A 13,072-nucleotide genomic window follows, 5' to 3' on the forward strand; every position below is an offset into this window, starting at 1 on the left:
TCAGGTGTGATTATGATAGCTGATGTTGTTTATGACAGAAACACCATAAAATATCACCAAATAAAGCCATATGAAACGTGAAAGTTGTGATCCCACTTTCTAGGCGGTATATCTCAGCCAAAAATAGTGGTAGGAGTGAGACTCTTACCTTTTATAAACCAGCTACGTGCCCGCTAACAAATCCGCATGAGATCACGAGTAATCCTTTAACTTTTCCCCTCGAAAAACGGCATGACATGACTTGTCACCACTCATGGCGATTATGGACTTTGTGTATTTAGGCTGCTCTGGTGCGAAATCCGTAAGGAATAAAAGAAAAACGATGCCCGATTCAGGAAGCCGAGAGCTTCCTGAATCCGGTGATACCAAGCATCACATGGTTTGATGACGTACTGCGCCTGTGAGATGCCATTTAACAGAGGAGGGAGGGAGCGCGGACGCCGGCGTCAGTGGACTAATTTTGCACTTGAAGGTTGCCCATTCACTTACGTTTTAACAGGTCTGACGCTACCATGCGCCCCGGCTGTATCTAGGCTAACGGCTAACATGCTAACTATTATTTTTACGTCACTAGTCACTTGAAACAAATTTAGGACGATAGGAGACGGGTTGGCTAGGTGGCTAAAGTATATTTTGTTGCTGACCCCTCCACAGCAGTACATTGCCCAGCTTTCATGTCAGACTCCAGCCTGCTTCTCCAAACTGGAGGCGTACCCCCTGACAACTACTAGGTCCCCCATACAACCTCACTTCAAAAATGTGAACTGTCTCTTTAAATTTTAATGGCGTCACAATGAGATACAGTATTCTCTACGTTTTACCAATGAATACTATCAGTGGGTCTTGTTGGACGAACTGAGTAGCTTTCACACTCACACATGGACGAGTGGACTCTTGTGTGCACAAGCAGGATTCTGAGATGTTGTAGCCCCAGTCCAGGTAGCCCTTATCCAGTCCACAACACTGATACTGAGAAGGGAGACATAAGGAAGATGGATTACTGCAATGCACTTGAAACTCTGCCTTTTCTCTGTTAGAAAATGATGTTGTTTAAACGACTCAACAGCAAGTCGAAGTTGCTCATTTTATCAGGAGAGCATGAGCTTCTGTATTTGATCCTCCACATCCATATGTTCAATCTACACCTTGGTCTTTCTGTATTAGAAAAACGTATTTACTGAGGTGTTTTTGTGTATGTTAGTGGTGGTGTGTGTATGTGTGCTGTCTGTCAGTGTTTCATGTTGGTTTATCAACACGTCTGATTAAAATGAAGATGAGACAAAAATGTGCTTGATCTTGAATGCATACATGAACTCAGACACCCACATAAGGTCACCTACTTCCATCTGTGTATCCTTGAAAATCTCTACAAAAATCTCACTAGCATTATTCAGCGGCAGCATTTTCAGGTATTGCTTCTTCATTTCTTCAACCATCTGCACACAAAACAAAGTAACATAAGAAATGAGACAACCAGCAATTTGAAAATGCTACTAAACCAAACCAAAAAACCACAAGCAGACATGTTTTTGTTGGAAATGACGTTCTCAGAATTCTGTGTTATCTTTCAGGAAAAGCTTGTTATTAGTGACACCAGTAGCTGTTAGGTGAAATACCTAAGGCACACCTGTGCAATATTCATGCTGTCTAATCAGCATCTTGATATGCCACACCTGTGAGGTGGGATGGATTATCTCGGCAAAGAAGAAGTGCTCACTAACAGATTTTAGACAGATTTGTGAACAATATTTGAGGGAAATGGTCTTTTGTGTGTATAGAAAATGTTTTAGATCTTTGAGTTCAGCTCATGAAAAATGGGAGCAAAAACAAAAGTGTTGCGTTTATATTTTTGTTCAGTGTATATATATCTTACGATATAATGATGAAAACTCTGTCTGTGGGTGTGTCTGTCTGTGTGTCTGTTCCACGTTTTTCTCCTCACTGACTTGGTCAATCCATGTGAAATTTGGCACAGTGGTAGAGGGTCATGGGAGGATGCGAATGAAGCAATATTACATCAATTGGCCAAAGGGGGGGCGCTATAGCAACCAATTGAAATTGCAAACTTTGAATGGGCATATCTCATGCCCTGTATGTCGTAGAGACATGAAACTTTGCACAGAGATGCCTCTCCTCATGAGGAACAAATTTGCCTCAAGAACCCATAACTTCCGGTTATATAGACTTTCCGCCATTTTGAATTTTTTGAAAAACACTTAAAATCAATCTCTTCCTAGGAAGTTTGACCGATCTGCATGAAACTCGGTGAACATAATCTAGGGACCAATATCTAAAGTTCCCTCTTGGCAAAAGTTGGAAAACTTACTAAAACTGAGCTTCTATAAGGCAATGAATATACTATATATATATATATATATATGTGTGTGTGTGTGTGTTTGTATGTTTGGTAGATTATTTCTTTGTTGTAACAATGCTTCTTGGCAATAAATCTTATACTGTCCCTTTTAAATGGTGCCACATTTGTAAGGAACATGCATTTGTGGGATGAGCAGCAGAGCTGAGTATGTGGGTTGCACCCATGAAAAATTTGCCAAATCTTCTCTTTTTTTTTTTGCTGTTGCTATCGACTCTTGTTTTGAGCTTCTGGTACGTCCAGGTGCTGACATTCAGATGCCTGATTGGCACCTAATTAACATTTTTGCCCACCCTGACATGTTTACATCTTGTGCTTTTATAGCTCTACTGATGTTCAGTAACCTGCTTTGCCCTATCAAATAAAGAATAAAATACAAGCCAGTGATGCAGGAATGAGTCCTAAAACCTGGAAATCGTACAACATTTTAGCACTCTGTTCCCTCATCTTGACTGCAAAAGACTTAATATATGAGCAATAAAAAGAGCTTTTCCTGTTTAGTCTGCTATCATATAATATTTGTATGTGGCAATTTGTACTGAGTCTAAAAGAAATATCACAGAAGGACAACACATTTCAAAGTCAACTTAGTACTACCTTTGGTTGCATGGCCAGTCCATAGATTAGATTTACAAGCATGAATAGACTGCTCAGGATCAATCCAACTGCAAACTGAGACACACACATACAAAAGCATTAAGATTAATGGAAAAAATTAAAAAGATTCATACAGTATTTCTACTGCTGCTTCCCTTTACCCACCACTATAAGGGCCCACTTCTTCTCTTTGCAGGCACCATACAGACCAATGATGGTCAAAATCAGAGTTATGATGGAGAAAATATACAGGGTATGAAGGACTGCCATCACCTCGTCTAGCTGTGGAGAAAACAGAGAAGCAGGTCAGCAGGCTCAGTGAGCAGGGAAAAAAAATCAGAGTTCAATGCCCTGTGTCAGCATGCACACTGCCATAGTGTCTCAGTTGTTGCCTTTAGTTCCTGAGGTCAACCTCGGCAGTTTCCACACAGATTGCAACTGTATTAAATATTCTGAAGGAGTTTTTACATGAAGTTCAAACATTTTTTACTTGAAGGCAGTAAGAATACAACCCAATTACCACTTTCAGGGTTGTGTCTGTGAGTCAAACTCAAAGAGAAGATTTTGCAAAAGATTTCATTGATAACAGAGAATTATCTCATTAACTTGTTGCCTTGTAGCTTTAAAGGCACTATTTACATGTCTCAAATATTCCAGCTGATTGTATCTCATAAGATAGATGGCTTTAGAAGAAACACTTCTTTTATTCTCTCTGGTGAACTAGAGTAGAATATTTCACAAACCTGCAGTATGTCAACATGGACTCAAATGTTGGACTTTAGCTCTGTCTGGTTTAGTGTGAGGTGTGTATTTTGTGTTCTTAAGGAAACTACTGTATGTGTAAACCTTTCAATAGGAAACAAATACAGCCAACTTTTCAGACTTTTGCAATGCTTTCAAATTCTAAAAGTGCATCTTATTTTTTTCTGTCCAGCAAAATAAACATTTCCCAAGAGTAATGAAATACATACTTTAAAGCAGAGTTGTACTGATACCGATACCAGTATCGGAAATGCCTCCGATACTGCCTAAACTGTGGTATCGGGTATCGGTGAGTATAGCCTATGACCAATCCGATACCACGTAATGCCTCACATCATTACGCATACGCACGCTACAGGCAAACGAAATGTAAACGGAGCGGAGTTTTAAAAGAATTCTACTGTAGCCTTTAAAATTTCTTTTTTACCAAATTGTGTGGCTGCACTTTAACCTCTGTCTCACTGGATAATAATGATAAAAAAAAGTTTTATGGCATTCAGTCTACTATTATGTATGTATTTCTTAATATTTTACATAGAGTTTTAGGATTTGAGACATACAACAATTCATATCCCATCCATTTTTATTTTATGTGCTGGTATTGGATCGGTACTCGGTATCAACAGATACTTAAGGTTCAGGGATCGGAATTGGTATCAGGAATGGTATCGGTACATCTCTAATTTAAAGTCTGCATTAGCAGCCAACAGCAGCTATCATTAGCACAAAGCTCACACATAGCAGTGAGCAGTAACTGCCGACAGGCCAGGCAGCTGATACGGGTTGAGACTGAGAGGTATATTAGTGATGGCTATTTTGCTCGTGTTTATAGGATTGTGACATTTAACAAAGGTGTTTATATATGTATATTTTAGAGTGAAAGAGCTAAGAGAGCTTATAGAATGCATTGAACATGCGGATGGGCGTACAAAACGACATTGCTGCTTTACTCCCTAACGTAACGTAGTGTTTATATGGTAGGGTAGGGCACTGGTTCCCAACTGGTGGGTCACGAGTCCATTCTGAATGGACCACGAGTAACTCAGGAGCATGTCAAGTTTGAAAGAAACACACTTTGTTTTGAAGTGCAGTGTCATTTCCTGCTGTAGAGTGACAGAGATAGCAAATTAGCTCAATGGCATGGCCAAACGCTGGTATGATGCTGACTGTATTATACTGTGTGGACCTTGAACTAATGACTAAGGAGAAATCTGGACCCTGTGGCTGGACCAGTTGAGAATTACTGAGTTAGGGGTTATCTTGGCCACAGTGCGTCACTGAGCCATGATTCCACCCCCTCTACTGTGGACAGAGTAACTTCAGAGAGCCTTCGCTGATATTCTTTGTGGATAGCTACCAATAGCTTTTGATAGCTACCGGTGAGAACAAAAGCACTATCCTCTTCCTGTTTTGGTTGCGCAATGGTTGACTCACTTCCTTTAAGCCGTATATCATACCTGGAGATTGTTCCGGTGGCAGACAGAACTGCATAGTGAAAGCAAGGCTTATAGGGACCTAATCTCAACACTGATGGTTTCATCACTCTATAGCCATTACATTGTCCAAAAGGCCTGTAATCACCTATTTAACACTGGTGGGATGCCCTCCCGACCCAACCCTGCCCCAATGAAATGTTCTGCTGGGAAACCTTGGATCCTGGCATTTATGTGGATGCTACTTGACGTGCTCCACCCATCTAAACACCATTGCAGAACAAGTGCACCTGTTCAAGGCAACAGCACTCCCTGATGGAAGTGACCCCCCAGCAGGACGATGCATCGTGTCACACTGCAAAAATTGTTACGGAATGGCCCGAGGAATATGACAATGAGCTCTAGGCTTCGACCTGGTTCCAAATTCCCAAGATCCCAATCCAATCAAGTATCTGTGGTATGTGCCTGTACCCCAGAGGTGGCAGCAATCCACAGAGGGGTTCTTTTTGGATTGGACTTCACTCTGACCTGTTGAGGCATGGACACAGGACCTTAAGAAGGTGTCCTGTGGTGTCTGGCACCAGGGTGTTTTGCAGCAGATCCTTTGAGTCCTGTAGGTTCTGAGGTGGGGTACCAGCACGTCCCACAGATGCTTGATCAGATTGGGATCTGGGGAATCTGGAGGCCATGTTGACGCCTTGAGCTCTTTGTCATGTTCCTCGGGCTGTTACTGAGCAGTTTTTGTGGTGTGGTGTGGTATAGTGCACTGTCCTGCTGGGGGTTCACTGCCATTGGGGAGTGCTGTTGTCATGAAGGGGGATACTCAGTCTACAATGGTGTTTGGATGGGTGGAGCACATCAGGTGTGATCCACATGAATGCCCGGACCCAAGATTTCCCATCAGAATATTACACTGTAAAAGATGATCAATGTTATTCACTTCACCAGCCAGTGGTTTTAATGTTTTGGCTGATCGATGTGTAGTATAATTGTTGCCTAGTTGTATAAACTTCATATGACAAGTGAAAGCAAAACACTTGTGTATTTCACTTCAGCTTGAAGTTTCACAGGTCACCATTAAGTCCTCGAGTATGCTTTTAACTATTACAGTTTTTTGCTGACCATTTTCAAATGCAGGCTGCACAGCTTTAGATTTGGATGCATTTCCATTCATTCAGCTTCAGACTTACTTATCTTGTCACTGGTCTGCTGATATCTGGAACAGCATATTAAAAAAAAAAACAAGTTTCTAAAATACAGTAGCATGGTAATGTAAATACATACATTACCTTTTCATCTCTGTGTACGTATCCATGGGTAAACAGGGTGGCGGCCAACAGCAGCACACAGGCAATCTGCAGCAGCCACAATACACTTCATTATTCATAACTTTCAGGGCCATAAGTAGAAGTGAAGAGTTAGCGGGAAAACAAGGCTTCAAGTCAGATAAAAAGGCTGTTGGTAATGCATGTAACCACGTTATTGTATTATGATGACCATACAAATTCATCATCAGCCAGAGTGGACATGTCTACATGCATTGCAACATCAGTTGATTTTGTAGTCCAAAAAAACCCAAACCTGTTGCTTTAATGAAAATACCTTTTTGCTCACATGGCTTGTTTAAAAAGGTCAAAATGTGTTTTTAATCTATAAATACTCAACAACAGGGAGACACCAGCCAGCCTTGCAAAACAACACTGACAATAAATGTGGAGTGACACACAAACAAGTAGAACCCCATGTTGTGCAATCCAGTCCCTAACCCTCAGGCTTGTGTCAAAGTAAGGAGAAAGATGATGATGAGAAAAAATGGAGGGAAATTAAAAATTTATATCACATTTTTTAATTTAATTTTAAACATGTAAAAGATGTGTTTCATCATTTACCACATGATGGTGTGGTAAATGATGAAACACATCTTTTTTCTTCTTAACCACAAAGTACCCACTTCCTCCCTAAAATGTTTTATCAACAAGTTTTGATTTTCATATGAAACACCTCTTCTCCTTGCCAGTTAACTTTAGCTGCATCTCTGTTGCCAACATTTAGAGCAAAATAAGACATCACATTTCTATATCCGGCACAGAAAACAACTCAATTGAAATAATCCACTCACAGATTTAAGCATCTGATACAACATGTGGTTTATGTGTAATTACACAGATAATACAAAGAACAATCTGCACTTATAAACCCTTCTTCTGTGTTGGGCAGCAGCATAAAAAAAACACTTACCCCAATCAGACTGATCACAGTGATGTAACTCCGTTTCACACAGACGTTCACTTTCCCCATTTTGTCGTGTTAGGACTCGCAGTCAGGATTTATAGGATACAGTTTAAAGTTTTCCTACAATAGAAACCCAGTGCTGTAGAGAAAGACGTACGCCTGAAGTGAAAGTTCACTTCTTGTCACGCACAGCAGCTTGGTGTTTGTTCATGGGTGTAGAGGAGGAGGTAGTCCTCATGTTGTGCTGGGAAAGGCCCTCCCCATCTGCAGGGGCAGGGTGTGTGTGTGAGGGACGAATTGGAGGAGTTGGGGGAATAATTTATATCATTTTTGGGAAACATTTGCACAGATTGTCCACACATAATTCAAAATTAGTTGAAAAACTGATTCTAATTTCTTGTTTTCCTCCATTTTGTTTTAAATATCAGTGTAAAGCTAACAGAAAAGCCAAGTCAAGTCCAATTTAGAGGGTGTTAGTAATGTGTGTACTCCCATTACTGTGGTCACAAAACACAATGTGGATATCTTGTAAATGGCTTTTCAGCCATTTACCGTGCAGTGTGTTTTTTTTCCCTGTTTACAGGAAATTATCTCTTTGGACAAGCTTTTTAAGAAGATCTGAAAACAGATGATAAAAACAACAGAGCTCTCAAGTGGAGTCTGTGTGTGTGTGTGTGTGTGTGTGTGTGTGTGTGTTTCTATGAGTGAACATGGCTTCAGCGCAGTCCCCCATAAAGCAGTTTTTGTCTGCTGTTGTCTTGAATGAACAAAGACACCATAGTCTGTTTCAATGGAATTGCACTGCTTGGGTCCATGTGTACTTCCTGTCAGCTGATGTCATTCACATACACTGCAAAACATTCCTATCTATCTATCTATCTATCTATCTATCTATCTATCTATCTATCTATCTATCTGTCTATCCATCCATCCATCCATCCATCCACCGCAATGTTTCAGCAGACTTTTCTACTGCCTCCTCTGTTATCCCCTCAGTGTAACATTTAAAATTTTTACTTTAAATTTATACTTTTGCTTGTTTGTGTTCGTATTTTTGTTTATTTCTAATTACACAAACAAGCTATAACTACCGTTACTAATCTTTAAAGGTGCTAGTAAGTGGATTTTGTTACCTTTTAACAGAGGCTGGCCAACTGCTTCCCCCTGTCCAGACTTTATGCTAAGCTAAGCTAACAAGCTGCTCGCTGGAGCTTCATATTTACAGCAGAGACATGGGAGTGGTATCAGTTTTCTCATTTCACTCTTTGCAGTACAGAAAATAAACATATTTTTCACACAGTTTCTCAAACATTTTATATGTTTATGGTACATGTGTGTCTATGCAAAGTTTCATACTGCACATTTGAAGCTATGTATTGAATTTCTGAGATAGATGAGGGGATAAGCATTTTTGTTTTGTCACCAACTCCCACTGTTTTGAAATACTTGGGTTCCTGTGGGGCACATCAGCACTGCTGATACCCCAGCTGTGTGTTTACTTTGAATCACTGTGAGGCATTCTTCAACAGACAAATGAGTTTTTGAAGCAGCTATCATCTGCTGTAAACTTTTCCCTAAAATCCTCCCCCCACTCCCAGGGAGACTCTGTCAGCACCAGTATTAGAAACACATCACTGTAACTATGATCACTGTGCAGTTTGGAATCAGTAGGTCCAAAGTTTGCAGGAAGTTACGTAAGTAGTCTGGATCTACAACCCTTAAATGAAACCTAGATTTCAACATCAGTCAGGGGAGGGACCCTCACTCTGGAGAAATACGCTCTCACTCTGATTCCAGTCACAACTCTGGCTGTAGTTTATTTGTACATGTTGCAGATGACTTTTTGCCTTTTTAGTTAGTCCAGATAGCTGAGTAATCCCATGATTATTAGTGTGTGTGTTGATCTTGGAAAAAGTTACACAACATTCCTCATATGTTGTCTTTAATTACAAAAGTCTCACCTACAATAGGCAAATGTTACAGATATTTAATTTAGAGATAGATTTCAGCTGCATTATCTATGTCATTACCCAAGGGCGTAAATTTTGTTTTAACATTAGGGGTGGGGGGCACATATGTAGCATTCTTCGCCAGGAAATTTTGAGTGTCAAACACTTAAATTGCTACATCCTGATTAATTGTTATGCACCATTTCGGTTGGAAATGTTTTTACTTTTGTCAAAATAAAAGTCCTCTGCCACTAAAATGTTTTATTGGGGGTACAAATACGCATGTTCTTAATACTGAGGGGGACCTTTTACTTGGCACTCCCTTAGGAGAGAGGCCTGTCAAACAAAATGCCAGCAAATATGGATGAGGTTTATTTTGGGTGGACCCAGTGCCAGTAAACCACAAACTAGAGGGTGACACGGGAGTGGATTTTCAGTCCTGTCCCATCCCACTCCCACAAAAATAATCCCATCCCGTCCCAATCCCATGAAAAAGAAAAAAAAAAATCCCGCCCCGTCCCAATCCCACAAGAATGACTCCTGTCCCATCCCGCTCCCATGTTGTGTTTCAGTTACAGTAAAAAAAAAAACAAACATGGATCACACAATATAAACCCAAATATGACATCTAATGTTGTGTTTTGATGTTTATTGCCTAATTATTTTTACATTCACTNCCGCCCCGTCCCAATCCCACAAGAATGACTCCTGTCCCATCCCGCTCCTGTGATGTCCCACACAATATAAACCCAAATATGACATCTAATGTTGTGTTTTGATGTTTATTGCCTAATTATTTTTACATTCACTCCACCTTGAAGCTGTTCAGAATGATAAACACATTTGATTTCTGATGTGGTCAGACAACACGTCGTAGGAAGAACCAGTACTGAGAGAGAAAAATGTAGTTAAAGTAGTGTTTGGTTCCTCTGACTGATATTATTATATATGACATCATTAGATTATTAATACTGAAGCATCAGTGTTAGAGCAGCATGTTACTGTTGTAGCTGCTGGAGGTGGAGCTAGTTTCAACTACTGTATAAAAACTTGACTATTGTTATTATGATTAGGCCTGTCACGATAACAAATTTTGCTGGGCGATTAATTGCGTCAGAAATTATTGTGATAAGCGATAATATTGCGTGATATTGTGCTTTTAAGACCATTTTTATTATTGTTGTAATTTTGCTGTTTTTAGACCATTTTTTAAACTTATATAATGATAATAAAGGCATATTGATGCAACCTTTTAAAGAGAAATAAACATTTATTTAACAAGAATATTTAGGAATTTAGAAAGAAAATTTCAATATCCGAAATAACACGTAAAAATATCGAAATAAATAAATAAATACAAACAAATAGACTGTCAGTCTCTCACTCTCAGGTGTGCAGTTAAGTTGATCGTATTCACTCTTTTTGTTGAGATGGTTTTAGAACAAACCCGTCACACCGGCTCATCCAAATTACTGGGCTCCCCTCTGTCATTTGGTTTAAATCCAAAATACTCCCACACAGGGGCCGTGGCATTTGGTTTAGGAACAAGTTCCCTGTCTTTTTCTTATACTCAACTGTTGTTTCTTTTCTCCGCCTCGTCTCCCCCTCACGAAGATCGCATTGTGTGTGTGTGTGTGTGTGTGTGTGTGTGTGTGTGTGTAGCCCATAGCCCCGCCTCCCCCACAGAGACAAAGACACTCGATGACAAGAGCTTGCCCTCCGTTCATTACGCTAATGAACCAACTCACCTGGCTGTCAGATGATGCACGGAAGTGAACGCTCTTGTCGTTCAGTCTCTTTGGTGGAGAGAGATGAGGAAAACAAACAAGCATGAACATGGCAATTAATCCCTTTTAATTTACCGTGCAATTAACCGACTTATCGCATATCGCGACAGGCCTAATTATGATTCCCAGTCCTGCCCGCTCCCGTTTACTTTTTTTCCCCATCCCGTTCCAATCACGTGACGAATAGTGAAACTAGGCTCGTTCGAGATGAACTGCGCCTCGCCTGGAAAGTAGACGAGAGCAGGCGGCCGCAGCGGGGGGTGGTGACAAAAAGCCGCGGTGAAGTCGGACAGTTTCCCGACAGTTTCCAGCAGCCTTCAGTCGGTACAGGAAGTCACAGACACACTAACATCCTGTCTGGAATGATGTCAGCTCATTAAAAAAGTGATCAGACCCATATATCAGTTTGTTTTCAGTCTCCAGTTGTTTTTTAATTATGATAGATTTATTTATTAAAATGATTTACAGGTGATCTGTAGTTTATGTTCATGGTTTATCCTCCATTTGACATGAACTCTCCTGTAAATCAGCATCATATCAGTTTGACTGATTGCTTGACTATAAGGTTCATATTTTCAGAGGAAAACAAATACAAGACAACAGCTTTCATTAAAGATCAGTCAGATTCAATCAGGGCTTCACATCTGTACAGATGTTATTTTAAGAATCCTCACATCCCACTGACCACACGTCTCTGTGTTGCTAAATACTTCAATAATTAAAACAGTCCAGTGTTAATATACAGTAGACTACGTATAGTTTATGATGAATGTATTTAGTCTCTGACAACTAAACTTCACCATCAGTCACACAACATGTTTTCTGTTCACAGAATAAACCTTCAGATCAGACAAATACGATCTTAATCTCTAAAATTCTACAAAAATGAGTAGTTTATCCAAAACGTCATATTGTTGAGTCAACATCTAAACCAATCAGCTGTTAGATCAGGTGAGAGCCAGGCGGTGCAGGCGGTGGAAAGCAGCTGCAGCGCCTGGCTCTAAAAACTGCGGCCACCTCGCTCTTTTTATCGGCGTCCACTTTTGTAATACGTCAGAGCAAGTCGGGATGAAGTCGGACACAAAACTAACCGGCATTGCACTGTGCGCCGATCGCCGGTGATAGAATTTGTGCAGGCCTGGCTCATCTCGAACGAACCTACTGATTCCCATCCCGTGGGAATCCCACGGGAATCACGTGACCCATGGGACTCCCGAAAAAATGTCAGCCTCTACCACACCCACTGGGTGAAGAAACTTCCCTCATAATTACACAATGCCTATGTCAAACATTCAGTGTCTGAAACGATATTAAAAATAACATATTGCTGAAAGATTGCAGTGTAAGCAGTGTCATACCAGCCTCACCACTATAGGTCCATTCAGTAGCTGTTCTAGACCTCTCAGTCACCTCACATGATCTTCGTCTGCAGATGAAGTTTCTCTTATCATAGAATTGCAGATTGGCAAAGTTATTTTTTCCTAAGCAGTTCAAGATTATATGATATTGAACAACTACTGAGTTGACCTATTCAGGTGAATTTTTTCTCAACTTTCCAAGATCAACAACTGTGTACCCCAGCATTTAACTTTGACAGTAAGAATCCTAATTTTAAACATCCGATTCATTTGGTCCCGTTGTTGGGTTAAATAAAATACAGCCACAAGCAGCACCCCAGGTTCAGGCCCTTTCTCGGCCAACAGAAAGGCTTCATAAAGCAAAGCAAAGTCCCTTCAGCTGGTTTAATTTTGCCTTGAAGGAGTGAGGGAAATCACACACTTTTTTATCATCAATAACTGCACACTCAAAGTCCTGCCCCCTCACTAGATGTGAATGAAACTTGGTTGGTACATTTAGAACTCAGTGCAGGATGTCTCTACAGAGTTTAATCAGGATTCTGCAAAGACAACTTGACTTATGGCCTATTTCCTTCTAAGT

At 40.4% G+C, this 13,072-nt stretch overlaps 1 protein-coding gene across 1 annotated transcript in view; it reads right to left on the minus strand.

Moving 5' to 3' along the window:
- Positions 1-7,618, minus strand: part of LOC126398413 (tetraspanin-8-like) — a 13,859-nt gene extending 6,241 nt beyond the window's left edge. The window contains exons 1-6 of the mRNA XM_050057730.1: positions 7,405-7,618; positions 6,456-6,521; positions 3,137-3,253; positions 2,972-3,046; positions 1,341-1,436; positions 877-969 (exon numbers count right to left, since the gene is read on the minus strand). Of these exons, the coding sequence (XP_049913687.1) occupies positions 877-969; positions 1,341-1,436; positions 2,972-3,046; positions 3,137-3,253; positions 6,456-6,521; positions 7,405-7,464 (507 nt within the window). The 5' untranslated portion in view covers positions 7,465-7,618. The remainder of the gene's footprint in view (positions 1-876; positions 970-1,340; positions 1,437-2,971; positions 3,047-3,136; positions 3,254-6,455; positions 6,522-7,404) is intronic.
- Between the last annotated feature and the right edge of the window lie 5,454 nt (positions 7,619-13,072).

The sequence above is a fragment of the Epinephelus moara genome, chromosome 12, assembly GCF_006386435.1.
Source record: "Epinephelus moara isolate mb chromosome 12, YSFRI_EMoa_1.0, whole genome shotgun sequence".
In the NCBI taxonomy this organism is placed as follows: domain Eukaryota; kingdom Metazoa; phylum Chordata; class Actinopteri; order Perciformes; family Serranidae; genus Epinephelus; species Epinephelus moara.